Source organism: Gopherus flavomarginatus, chromosome 1, assembly GCF_025201925.1.
Source record: "Gopherus flavomarginatus isolate rGopFla2 chromosome 1, rGopFla2.mat.asm, whole genome shotgun sequence".
NCBI lineage: Eukaryota > Metazoa > Chordata > Testudines > Testudinidae > Gopherus > Gopherus flavomarginatus.
In genome coordinates, this window is record NC_066617.1 from 230,772,630 (window position 1) to 230,786,565 (window position 13,936).

The following is a 13,936-nucleotide window of genomic DNA, read 5'->3' on the forward strand; positions in this document are numbered from 1 at the left end:
TTAATGTTGAGGTGCAGCAATATGTTGTAAATCTGTGCCATCATTTTGAGTAGCTTGGATGGCCATATGTGTCAGAGGAATGTGTAAAGCTTTGATAATCTGTACTGGAGAAGGAAATCCTGCTCCCACTCCTCATAAATCACAACTAGAATGGGAATATGAGTGGTTCTAAAGGTTTCCCTAGCATTAACTTTTGTAGCCACCTCAGTAAGACCTCTGTATTTCCACACTGCAGTTTTTGGAGATGTCTTCCAGCAGTTCAGTCTTGCAGTAACACATTGGGCCAGATTCTGATCTTAGTTACAGCAGTCTAATAGCAGAATTTGGTAAACAGTGAGATGGCAACATTTGCAGATGATACAAAACTATTCAAGATAGTTAAGTCCAAAACAGACTGCAAAGAGTTACAAAGGGACCTCACAAAACTGGACATATAGGCAACGAAATGGCAGATGAAATTCAATGTTGATAAATGCAAAGTAATGCACATTGGAAAACATAATCCCAATTATACATATAAAAGGATAAGGTCTAAATTAGCTATTACAACTCAAAAAAAAAAAAAGATCTTGTTGTCATTGTGGATAGTTTTCTGAAAACATCCACCCAGTGTGCAGCGACAGTAAAAAAAAGTGAACAGAATGTTGGGAATCATTAGGAAAGGGATAGATAATGAGACAGAAAATATCATTTTGCCTCTATATAAATCCATGATACATCCATGTCTTGAATACTGTGTGCCGGTGTGGTGTCCCATCTCAAAAAAGATACAGTAAAAACTGTATGCATGTTGGGAGAATGCGGGGTGCTGTAAGTGAAAAATGCAGGTTAATTAAGAGAGAGGGAGTTTGGGTGCGGTAGGGAGTGCGGGGCTGGGGCACAGGAGAAGGTGCAGGGCACAGACTCTGGGAGGGAGTTTGTGTATGGGAGGGGGCTCGGGGCAAGGGGTTCAGGTGTGGAAGATCCGGAGAGTGTCACCTTGGACAGCTCCCTGCAAGTGGCGATTTGTTCCTGCTGCTCCTAGGCGGAGGCATGGCTAGGCGGCTCTGCATGCTGGCCCCACTGCTCCCATTGGCCAGGAGCTGCAGTCAATGGGAGCTGCGGGGGTGGCACCTGCGGGTGGAGGTGTCTAAACTCTACAGTCTAAAAAAGTTATTCATAATCTTACTTGCAGAAGTGGATACTCACCGGTAAGATTGAGACACAAGATGGGTAAGGTAGTATCTTTTATTGGACCAACTTCTGTTCTTCTTCTGAAGAAGAGCTCTATGTAAGCTTGAAAGCCTGTCTCTCTCACCAACAGAAGTTGGTCCAATAAAAGACGTCATCTCACTCACCTTGTCTTTCTAATATCCTGGGACCAACATGGCTACAACAACACTGCAAACAACTGGATAACTTAACATTCTATGGGTCAAATAGTAAAAAAGAAAGATGAACAAGTAGTGAGATAGGAAAGCACAAGCAAAGACTGTGTTAGGGGCATAGTGAATACAATTGGGTTGTTTGAGTGTAAGAAATTTCTTGGAATTTAGATTTCATGGAGCATGTGCAGGATATCGTGAGCTAAAAGAATAACACTAGAAAAACTATGGCACTTTGTAAGAGCTATATCTTCTGCTTTCTAGAAATGTTTGGTAGAAACAACACTTTGCTATTAATCATTTCCCTTGTGTTATTTTCAGGGAAACTTTATGGTGATGAAGATTTTGTGGAGGAACGACACAGGCATCGGTATGAGGTAAGGCATTGCTAATATAATTTATATTGTAGAGAATTTATAGCTTTGGCAAACCATGACGAACTTATTTAATCTGAAGTCAATGGGAGTTTTCCTGAATAAGGGTTAAGCAAGACCTTAGGGGGTTGGTGTAATAGTAGGTACTATTTAGATGTACTCCAAAGGGTTCTGTGGTTTGCAGACCATGTTGCATTTTAGGAGACCTAGCTTGAAGAGTGATAGTGGATTTAATTCTTCTCCCAGTGAAGTTAATGGTAAAACTCCCATTGATTTCACTGGGAGCAGGATTAGGTGTATTGCTTCTCAGGCTGGTTGAGCTCAAATAATTCACATAGGTAACAGACTTGCTCTCTAAGATGAGGTAACTGCAGCTTACTGTATGAGCCCCTCCTGTCAGCAGACTTTCAGAGTGATCTTAGGGGAAGCCACACTTGTCCTGTGCAGACTAGAAGAGAAGCATCACAAGGGGAGATGGCTTATGAGAAATGATTTGATTGGTTACTTGAATAAAGTTGTAGGTGACTGTTAGGCCTCCATCTATATCAGTGAAGACGGGCACAATAGGAGAGGTAATCACATTTGTGTGACCCTGAGTAGCAAGTACTAATGACAAAATAAAAAGAAGAATATTGGCTCCTGGCTGCACTGCTCTGATAATACCCCGATTCTGCAGACCATGTTCAGTTCATGCTGCATGCCCTGTAAAAACTACACATTTATTGTACCTGTCTGTGATGGGACATACAAACCCCACCCAGGGCCTGAAGAGGTTAAAAAGCAATACTGGGCCCTGGCTGCCCTGTGCCTCCAGACCTGCCGAGCATGCTCCGCCTGGAGGATTGGATTAAAAGGAGCTCAGCCAAAGAGTGGTAAACAGACTGCAGGAGAGAGGAATCCTTCTCTGGGAAGCCAGACAGAAGAGTGAGCCTGAGAGAGGGCCACAGAGTGGCCAAGGCCCACAGGCAGAGCCTTTGCTAGCCACCACCCTCTGTAAGAACCAGCACATCTGGCAGAGCGCTGCTCCTTTGGATTCTTCTGGTGTAAGGGGATTAACTGTTCATTTGGACTATATGGGCATGCTTCAAACTGAAGGGATCTATAGGTAGGAAGTGCCTCAGGGGAGCAACTTAGACTCACTGCAGGGAGGACTCTGCCGGTGTCACTTTCCCACAGGTCCCCCTACTATATCCTCTTAAGGGCCTACAGCTTGATGTGGGTGGGAAGCCAAAGATCCCTGGCTTAAGACCAGGAAAAGATACCTCTGCTGCCCTGACAGAGAGGCAAAGGGCTGGAATTTGGATACACTAACTACTAGGCTGCTCAGCCCACTGAAGCCCCTAATACACTCTCCCTTGCCTAATGATCAATAGCTGTTATTCTACCAACCATGCAATGTAGTAACACTCCTTATTAATAGCAAAATAATAAACATGATGTAGTCCAAATACAAAAAAAAACCCCACACCCAAAAAACAACAACCCACACATCCAAGCCTTACTTAAAATTGCACAGCTTATTAGGGCAAATAATGCTGAAATCAAGTATAGGAAATAGTGAGTTACAGGAACACTGACAAGCCACAGAGGGCAGAGTTAAGGTTGGTTGGGTATCAACTTGGTAGCTGAGGTTGTTAAATGTTAATTTGTTTGGGAAAGGAATAGCCTATATTTGTGAGTATCTGTGGGAATGAATGTGTGAGAAGGTGCTGTATGAAGTTGTTTATTTTAGGTTTTATGAGCCATGTGGGTTTTACTTGGGCATTATTTTCCTTTAGGACTTCAAGTGTTCACCAACTTATTTTTTTAAGGTTGACTATATTAAAGAAACATACTTGCTTATTAGCTACATAATACATGTATAAGAATATTAACCATGCTTGATACAAATATAGTATACTAGTAGGAGCCATTTTAGTATTTTGGATGTATTTCACATTTTTAAAAAATTGCTTAATTGCATATTACGTTAAGAACCACCAATTTTACAAATTTCCACTGCACAATTTTTAAACAAGGGATAATTCCCAGCCCCCTACTTTGCTACATACATATTTAAGAAGTTAAAACTTATCTACCTTTGTTAATTTGAAAAAGCGACAAAGAATCCTGTGGCACCTTATAGACTAACAGAAGTATTGGAGCATAAACTTTCATCTGACGAAGTGGGTATTCACCCACGAAAGCTTATGCTCCAATACTTCTGTTAGTCTATAAGGTGCCACAGGACTCTTTGTCGCTTTTTACAGATCCAGACTAACACGGCTACCCCTCTGATACTTTGTTAACTATGTAACTATTACAATAATTACTACCCGTATTTTTCAATTTTCCAGGTAAATCCAGAATTGACTGGCTGCTTTGAAGAGAAAGGTTTGAAATTTGTTGGCCGTGACACAGAAGGGAGTAGAATGGAGATCATTGAACTGGAAAGTAAGTAGCTAAGTGTTTTTGTAACATCTTCTGCATATAGTAAATAAGTGAGAACATTATCAGAGTGAACTGTATATAAAAACATTGCTAACTGAGCCTAAAATGATTCTTGTATCCTGTGAGGTCCCCATTAGCAGACTGCTCTAGTACAAAGGGATGAGGCTCCAGCCAGAATATGTTAGGAACCACTTCCCTCCATTTCTCTTCTAGGACGATACATACAATGCAGTGTCAAGGGTTCATGCCGCCCTCTTCCAAAAGGCTGACATCCTAGCTCAACAACTCCTGACCACATCAGAATACACAGGTGGCAAGGTGTTTGCCAAATCAATAGATACGGTAGTGGCTGAGGCATCAGAAAAACCAAAGAACTTCTTTTCAAACAGGTAGTCTGGAAGGGATTATTGCCTTTACTGAAGAACAGATGGCCTTTTTGCAGCTATTAATTGTCCAAATAACTCTGAATAAACGCAATAAAGAGAGTGCCAGATGGGATTCTCGTTAACATTCTACCTTTAACCCACAACAAAACACATAACTCTTTTATGTCTCTTCCCTGAATCCGAGGAAAACCACTGTCTAGAAAGCAAGCTCCATTCCTTCACAAAGAAGTTAACTATTTTTACATCAAACAGGTGGGGTTTAGCAATATGAATACTAAGTAGTTTTGGATTACTACACCAAATAAGATTTACTTTCTCCTATGGCCAAGGACCTCCAGAAGACACAAAACGTAAAGGAGAAATTATTCTGCAGATTGACTTGACTTTACTTCGTTAAATTTTAATATTGTACTGCCAGGAGGGATAATAGCTCTTTTCTTCTTTTGAGCCCCTTTCTAATTCATCCCTATTTTAAGTCACTGTGTCTAATAAATGTTAACTGTTAGCTAAAATTTCAGCCATTATATACGGTGTGACAAAGTTCCTCCTCTACCTTGGTGGGTCCTGCGCTTATTGGCAGATTTGCTCACCTCAGTGATCTTCTCCACAGTCTGGATCAACTCCTCCTGTGTCTAATCAGGAGTTGGGAGGTTTGGGGGGAACCTGGGCCCGCCCTTTACTCCAGGTTCCAGCCAAGGGTCCTGTGGATTGCAGCTGTCTATAGTGCCTCCTGTAACAGCTGCATGACAGCTACAACTCCCTGGGCTACTTCCCCATGGCCTCCTCCAAACACCTTCTTTCTCCTCACCACAGGACCTTCCTCCTGGTGTCTGATAACGCTTGTACTCCTTAGTCCTCCAGCAGCACACCCTCTCACTCTCAGCTCCTTGTGCCACTTGCTCCCAGCTCTTCACACACACTTCCTCTCCTCTGGCTCCCCCCAACCACCTGACTGGAGTGAGCTCCTTTTTAAACCCAGGTGCCCTGATTAGCCTGCCTTGATTGGCTGCAGGTGTTCTAATCAGCCTGACTGCCTTAATTGTTTCCAGCAGGTTCCTGATTACTCTAGTGCAGCCCCTGCTCTGGTCACTCAGGGAACAGAAAACTACTCATTCAGTGACCAGTATATTTGCCCCCTACCAGACTCCTGTACTGGGCCCCTACCCCGTGAACCCAATCAGCCCCCCTCGCCCTTTCACTGCGAGCCAGCTGCACGATCTGCAGTCGGTTCTGTTCCAGACCGCGCCAGGGAAACATCTGTACACGCTTGTGCTCCACACTCTTCACTACCTCACCCTCGCGTCCCACCCCGATACCAAATGGCAGGACCTCCTGCCTCCTCTCGAGGGTGAGAAGCCCCAGTGGGCTAGCTTATACTCTGCCCTGGTCCCGAGGCCTGCCAGGGATGTCAGTTGGCAACTCCTTCATGGGGCCGTGAGCACAGGTATGTACTTGGCGCAGTTCACCCCTGTCCCCAACACCTGCCCTTTTTGTGGCATGAAAAAGACCCTGGCGCACATTTATTTAGAGTGCTGCAGGTTGCAGCCCCTGTTCTGGCTCCTCTTGAATATCTTATTGCGTTTTTGGTTGCACTTTTCCCCTCACCTTTTTATCTACGCACTCCCCATCCGTGGTCCCACGAAGTCGCGGGACCTCCTTATCAACCTCCTCTTGGCCCTAGCCAAACTAGCCATCTATAAAACCAGGGAGAGGAGGTTGACCGACGGGATTTCCTGCGACTGTGGGGCCTATTTCTGCTCCTCCGTCTGTTCATGCATCTGGGCAGAGTTCCTCTGGGCGGCGTCCACTGGCTCCCTTGACACCTTCAAGGAGCGGTGGGCGTTGTTTGGGGTTCTCTGCTCAGTGTCCCCATTAGGTTCCCTTCGTTTAGCCCTATGATCTCACTCCCGATCATGTTTTTTCATTAGTTGTCTCATGGAATCATTTGGTGTCACAGACCTGTGGATCCTCCCCTTAGGCTGGGGGTAGGTCCTTTAGAAGTGGGCGGGCTTTGCCCGCCCACCTCCTGGATGCCAATAGGACCAGACTCCTGTACCCCACTGGTTTGGGTCTGTCACAACGGAATCAAAGTTAAAGGCAAATTGTTTGGACAGAACACTCATTCTGAAAGGATTCTCTGGGGACAAATAATTTTACACATCATAATGTGTTATTCAGGCTTCCAAAATACCTTTCAAGTGGGATATTATAAACTGCTAAAACACAAGGTTATATTTCCGTTTCTGTCAAAGAAGAAAGCTTTAATTCTGAACCAGAGTTTGAATGAAGATGTATTTCTATCATGTCAAATATCTGCAGTGTAAATTGCCACTGAGGTGTGCATCAGCTTTCATAATCAAATAACTCTCATGGTAATTTTTGTATAATTTGTTCCTGCTACACCTGCTGATAATTGGTATTAGAAGGCTATTTCATTTGCTTTGGATGAAATGATTTATGTAGGAAGCATAATGAAATAGCGCAGGGTTTTTAAATTATATGTTACTACGAGAGGAATAAGACCAGCAGTAAAACCTGGAATTATTTCACAATGGTTTGCAAGGGCACTCTGATCATTGAAGGGGAAAAACAATCGCCTCAGGGAAGTTAGAGATTGGGGACAGAAATATATTCTACCAAATAGGGTCGGCAAAGCATTTCAGAAGAATATCCCTACAGATACTATTTTGATATCTTGCAATAATCTTGTTTTGCTGCTTTAGGGAACCATGCTATATGGTAAAAAGAAACAAGCAATGGAACCAGATTCCTTTAAAACTTATAAAACTACCAGATTTTCACTGTTATAGGAAAACATGCTTTTCCTGTAACCACCTTGTCAACTGGTGCGAGTCTCAGCTGAGAATGCCAAATTCAGGACAGACTGATAAAGATAGGGCAGACCCACCCAAACCTGGTGGCTATTCTGTCATTAGATGTACCAAACCAGGAACTGAATGAGGTTGTGTAGCATCACACTGGTCAACAAGAAGCTAACAACACAGCCCCCTTTGGCAATCAGCCCTTATCACCACCCAGACATTTGATCTCTTTGATGAGATGTTACTGAAACCATGTTCGTCATATATAAAGTTCTTCCAATCCCAAAGGATAAGCCATCTCCCCAGGTCAATATATATCTCAGATCTTATCCAAACATCAAGCTGATGCCAGTCCATTAGTAGCTGAAAACTAAAGGTTTAACAACATAAAAAGAAAAGAGGTCTTAAACGGTTAAGAGAATCAAATACATTACAAGTGATTTTCAGAATCTGTAGATCAGGATCATAGCAGTGATGTTGAATCTACTAGGTTGTAAAAAAAATATCTCTGGTTCACCCAAGCAGGTCAGGGGTCATTCAGTCCTATGTTCAAAGCTTCCTTAGAAAATCACAGTGCAGAGATGAGAAGCAGGGATGAAGACAAAGCAGTGATGTCACAGACTGCAATTTTTAGCTCAACTCGTGCATGAAAAGTTACTGGCCAATATGGAGTCCCGGGTCACATGAGCATGGAAAGTTACTTGCAAAAGATGGAGTCTTAGTTCACATGTCCTCATCACATGTCCTTACATGCTTTGCTGATTCATATGGGTAGCCATTGGCTCCACTTTGTCTGTGGCATCTTCAGGAAGGGCTCACTGAAGAGCTGATTCCCGTCAATGGCCCATCACCATATGGATTGCCCATCAACCAGTGATGGCTAGCCTGAATGTAAATTTGTCTGGGGGGTATAAGCCAGGAACACAACCCATGTTTGAGATACAAATATATAGCAAATATTCATAACTTCAGATAAAAGATGATACTTGCATATAAACAGGATTATCATATTTAGCAAATTACAACATTTCCATTGATACCTTACATGACATGCTTTGCTGTGATATATAAGTGATTGTAACAGTAGTGTACACCTGGTTTTCATTGTCATAGGAAAACATACTTTTCCTGTAACCACCAACTCTATAATAATGCAGCGGAACGCACTGGAACTGGAAACTGTTTTGGAAATTGTCGTACCAGAAGAGAGCAATGATCAATGTAGTCCAATGTCCTGTCTCTGGTAACTGTCAATGTTAACTGCTTTAGGGCTTTAATAGCAGCATCCTTGTGGGAGAAATAGGTGCGTGGAACAGGAATGTCCTAAAACATTTCCCCTTACTTTCTTTCAAATAGTAACTTACCTAAATGCTCAGATTTAAACTAGAGAGACAAAGTGAGTGAGGTAATATATATTTTTGGACTATCTTCTGTTGATGGGGGCAAGCTTTCGAGTTTCCCAGACCTGAAGAAGAGCTCTGTGTAAGCTTGATAGCTTGTCTCTCTCACCTATAGAAGTTGGTCCAATAAAAGATATTACCTCACCCACATCATCTCTCTAATATCCTGGGACCAGTACGGCTACACCAACATGCATATAACAATGGGAGATATAAACTAGGTGCATCTTGCTTCAAACTAAGCACACTATTCTGTTTTTAAGAGAAACATATGTCTATTCTATTTTTATGTTGGCTTTAGAAAGTCAGTGCTTCTACTCTATTACTTCCCGTGTTTGTATTGAATGTGATAAACTACTATTTATAATATATGTTCATTGTCTTTTCTTTCACACACAAGCTATAGTAAGGGTCTGTCATAAACAGATAGTTAAGGGTTAATAGAAAAGGGGTACTTCATGTCTCTTTTGACTGTAAAGGGTTAACAAGTTCAGTGAGCCTGGCTGTCACCTGACCAGAAGACCAATCAGGGGACAGGATACTTTCAGATCTTGAGGGAGGGAATTTTTTCTGTGTGCTGTTAGTCTTTGGTTGTTGTTCACTCTGGGGGCTCAGAGAGACCAGACGTGCAACCAGGTTTCTCTCCAATCTCTTTGATACAGTCTCTTATATGTCCAGAATAGTGAGTACTAGGTAGATAAGGCGAGTTAGGCTTATGGTTGTTTTCTTTATTTGCAAATGTGTATTTGGCTGGAAGGAGTTCAAATTTGTATTTTGCTGAAAGGATTTTAATTAGTACTTGTATACTTAGGCTGGAAGGGTATTCCCAGTGTCTATAGCTGAAAGACCCTGTAACATATTCCATCTTAAATTTACAAAGATAATTTTTACTGTTTTTTCTTTCTTTAATTAAAAGCTTTTCTTGTTTAAGAACCTGATTGTTTTTTTATTCTGGTGAGACCCCAGAGGACTGGGTCTGGATCCACCAGGGAATTGGTGGGGAGAAAGGAGGGAAGGGGGAGAGAGAGGTTAATTTTCTCTCTGTGTTAGGATTACTTTCTCTCTCAGGAAGAGTCTGGGAAGGTAAGAGAGAAGGAGGGGGGAAGGTGCATTTTCCTCTCTGTTTTAAGGTTCAAGGAGTTTGAATCACAGTGATCTTCCAGGGTTACCCAGGGAGGGGAAGCCTGGGAGAGGCAACGGTGAGGGAAAGGGTTTACTTTCCTTGTGTTAAGATCCAGAGGGTCTGGGGCTTGGGGGTCCCCAGGCAAGGTTTTGGGGGGACCAGAGTGTACCAGGCACCTGAATTCCTGGTTGGTGGCAGCGCTACAAGTACTAAGTTGGTAATTGAGCTTAGAGAAATTCATGCTGGTACCCCATCTTTTGGACGCTAAGGTTCAGAGTGGGGAATTATACCATGACAGGGTCATTATAATGTATAGCTGCACAGCCTTACAGTAGATGTTGCTATTAGTACTAGCATCAGCAGTGCTTTTGACCATTTTCTTTGCTACAGTCTAACAAATAGACCTGGTGTCTTCAGGTGATCTTAAGCTCTCCAGATGTTTTTCTAACATGACCACTTAATGTTCTTTAATTAGATGATAACATACCAATTTTTGCACAGGATCCCTGCCTCATTCAGTGAACAGAATGGACAGTGCTTACTGAATCGACATATGTTGTTTGCTTTTCATTGTTCGTGGACCAGGTCTTATTTTCTGCACACTATCCAAACCCTGCTCTGAAGACAGAAGTATTAATTTCCTCAAGGACTTTTCTATGGTGCTCATCACTGTAATATCAGAGTGATCCACAAATATTAATGTATCTTCATGACACTCCTTTGAGGTGAGGGATGGCATTTCATTTTGCAAATGGGGAGATGAGGCACAAAGGTTAATCAAGTATATCCACTAACCAAACTGAGACACTTAGAACTTGATTTTTCAGAGTAACTTAGCATTTAATAGAACTAGCTCAAAGCACAGCTCCATTGACTTCAGTTGCAGCTGTGAGCGCTCATCACTTCTGCAAATCAGACTGTACAGTCTCAGCTCAGGAACCCAGGAAATAAGGAACACAATTAGTGACCACCTGTGAAAATTTTGGTTTAAGTCACTTGCCCAGCAAGCCATGGAAACTCTGTGGCAGAGGCATGGATAGAATCCAGTTCTTCAGGGCAGCATTCAGCTATCTTCCCCATGAGACCAATGAAGCAGGAATCTTACAGACAACAGCCTCCTTCACTACACAACCATGTTTCATTCCCAGAGCAGGTCCATCCCTTCATTGAATGAGGCAGGGGTCCTGTGGAAAAAACAGTGTGTGATCACGTAATTAAAAACTGTATCATAATGCATACACATGGGATGAATGAATTAAGGTCGCACAACTCCCATTCACTAGTCAGAATTCCCCATCAGGAAAAAACAGAGAGTTCTCCTTAGAGGAAAAAAAAAAAGTCTTCTCTGTTAGTAGTAACCATACTTATTGCAATTAATCCTTATATTTCTCGTCTACAGTATTTTATACCAAAGGTTGCAGGTCAGTAGTACACACAACTGGGACATCTGATCAGCTCCTTTGTCCTACATGAAAAGATGGAGTAAATATATTCTCTGGAGCTGGTCAGGAAAATTCCAACAAAACATTTTGTCAGAATTTGCCCTTTTGTTGTAATCAAACCATTTCACAGAGATAATTTCCTGCCAGCTTGTCCACCTTATTCCACAGCAGGCTGATGGGGAGCCAAGAGCCAGGGAACCCTGGCTCTGAGGTTTGCAGCTTCTCAGTAGCCTGGGCTTCCAGGATCTCCATGGCTTTGGGGCAGCCCGTCACGCAGTCCGCCGTGGAGACAGGGCTCTCAGGGCTTCTAGGTTCTGCAGCAGCCTACTACACAGACTACACCAGAGCCAGAGCTCCATTCCCTTGTGTGGATAATTACAGTATTTTGGGGTTGTGTTCCAAGTCAGAATGAAACCAAATATCAAAATCCTCCACAAAATGGGATCACTGTTCTCTTCCTACTTCCAGCTGGTGGGCCTTTTCTTGTAAAGTGTCTAGTGACCTTGACACTTCCTTATTTCAGTGGGAGTTGAAGGCACTTAGCAGCTTACAGGATCTGATAGTTTATTATGCACACTATGCTTACATTTATGTGTATCTGTACATGCACACAAAATATGTAGAGACTAAACTACATTGTAAATACGAGAGATAAGCCTAAGCACACTCAGTGCATTCTAGTGATTTCATTGTAAATATGGGAATGAAATCACAAGTGGCTTGTGCTATTATTGGCACTCAGATCTGCATATTACATCCTGTATAGCTGTATTCAGTTTTCCTTTCTTGTATTTAATCAAAGAATATTAAGATCTTTTCCCCCATTAAATTAATATGAAATTATAAGATTTAGAGAGTTATTTATGAAACCTTTAGTGTCCTGTGTTAAATCTTTTTCCTTATAAAGTAGCTTTATTAAGAACTCTCTTCTATTTTCTAGCCTCTACCATTTTCTTTATGCCCTTTGGATTTTAGATCACCCATATTTTGTTGGTGTCCAGTTTCATCCAGAGTTTTCCTCAAGACCTATGAAGCCCTCACCTCCATACCTTGGTCTCTTGCTTGCAGCAACTGGGACACTCAATGCATACTTGCAACGTGGATGTAAATTGTCTCCAAGGTAACATTATTATTTGCTTGTTTGCCTACAGTTTCAGTAGGACTATCCTTTATTGATACAATAAATCAGGAAGGGAAGGGGGGGTTTTTTATATTGATTTTTATTACATTTATGAGAAAAATCCTTCTCAAGACTGGCTGAAAACAGTCATTTGAAGAGCGATATTTCAGTATTTTTCCTCCTCATAGACTGACAATAGTAGGATCAGAAACAATAAAGTACTACAGTAATGAAATGCAAATAGGTACATCCTGACTGGCTGCAATCAGTTCCAGGAAAATTATTTCTCACCTCACAGGAGGTGTCTGGCCCTCTAACTTCACCTGTGTTAATGGTTATTTTATCTGGAAAAAGGTCTGCTGGCAGCTCATGTAGTTAGGTGAAGTTCTTACCTGTCTGTATGTGAATGATCATAACAATGAAACAGTGAATGTCAAGGTTATTTTCTTGCAGCGAGGTAATAATATTGAGCAAGCAGAAAAAGGCCCAAAGCAAAACCCAAGTTTGGGGAGGATTTGAACCTAGGTCAGAATTTTGTGGCTGCGCCAAACCAAGATCTCTGATCCTAACAGCCCCAGACCTGTCTCTGTAACCAAGGTAAAGTTCCTGGGACATTTCTTGTTTATAGCAATACTTTTCAGCCTGTTAATTAATTCATATTTGTAAAATGCTTTAATGATCAAAGATGCCATGTTAATACTAATAATTATAAAGAGCATGTGAGGCCAGGGGAAACTAGAGTAAAATGGCAAAGCTTCTCAAAATATAGACCACTGTAAGATAACCTACTCAGATCCAATTTTGAAGTGCTCCGCTATCCTGAAAGCAAAGTGCCGAACTTACCAGTTTTGCTTTTTTTCTGAAGACTCAACAGGAACATAATAATTACCAAGCCAATTCAAACTGCTGGTATTCTGGTTCTTATAGTTTACAGCAGATCTTTCAGATGCAAGTTAACCTCAACTCTAATGGTCCTGGCCATTGTATAATGATGTACATATAGGGAAAAACTCCTTCCTGACTTCTGCAGGCCATCTCTTATAAATCATAATATTCAGATATTACCTTAACAGGGCTGTCAATTAATCACAGTTAACTCATGCCATTAATTTTTTTAATCGTGATTACGTTTTTTGAATTAATCATGATGAATCACACTGCTAAACAATAGAATACCAATTGAAATTTATTAAATATTTTTGGATGTTTTTCTACATTTTCAAATATATTGATTTCAGTTACATTACAGAATACAAAGTGTACAGTGCTCACTTTATATTATTTTTATTACAAATATTTGCATTGTAAAAATGATAAAAGAAATAGTATTTTTCAATTCACCTCATACAAGTACTGTCGTGCAATCTCCTCATCATGAAAGTGCAATTTACAAATCTAGATTTTTTTGTTACGTAACTGCTCTCAAAAACAAAACAATGTAAAACTGTAGAGCCTACAAGTCCACTCAGTCCTAC

The 13,936-nt window shown here is 41.6% G+C and overlaps 1 protein-coding gene across 4 annotated transcripts in view; it reads left to right on the plus strand.

Annotated features, from left to right (window-relative positions):
- Window positions 1-13,642, plus strand: part of CTPS2 (CTP synthase 2) — a 165,507-nt gene extending 151,865 nt beyond the window's left edge. For all 4 annotated transcript variants that reach the window (XM_050963699.1, XM_050963701.1, XM_050963700.1 and 1 more), the window contains 4 exons: window positions 1,686-1,741; window positions 4,075-4,171; window positions 12,317-12,461; window positions 12,915-13,642. In XM_050963699.1, the coding sequence (XP_050819656.1) occupies window positions 1,686-1,741; window positions 4,075-4,171; window positions 12,317-12,461; window positions 12,915-13,053 (437 nt within the window). In that variant the 3' untranslated portion in view covers window positions 13,054-13,642. The remainder of the gene's footprint in view (window positions 1-1,685; window positions 1,742-4,074; window positions 4,172-12,316; window positions 12,462-12,914) is intronic.
- The last annotated feature ends 294 nt before the right edge of the window (window positions 13,643-13,936 follow it).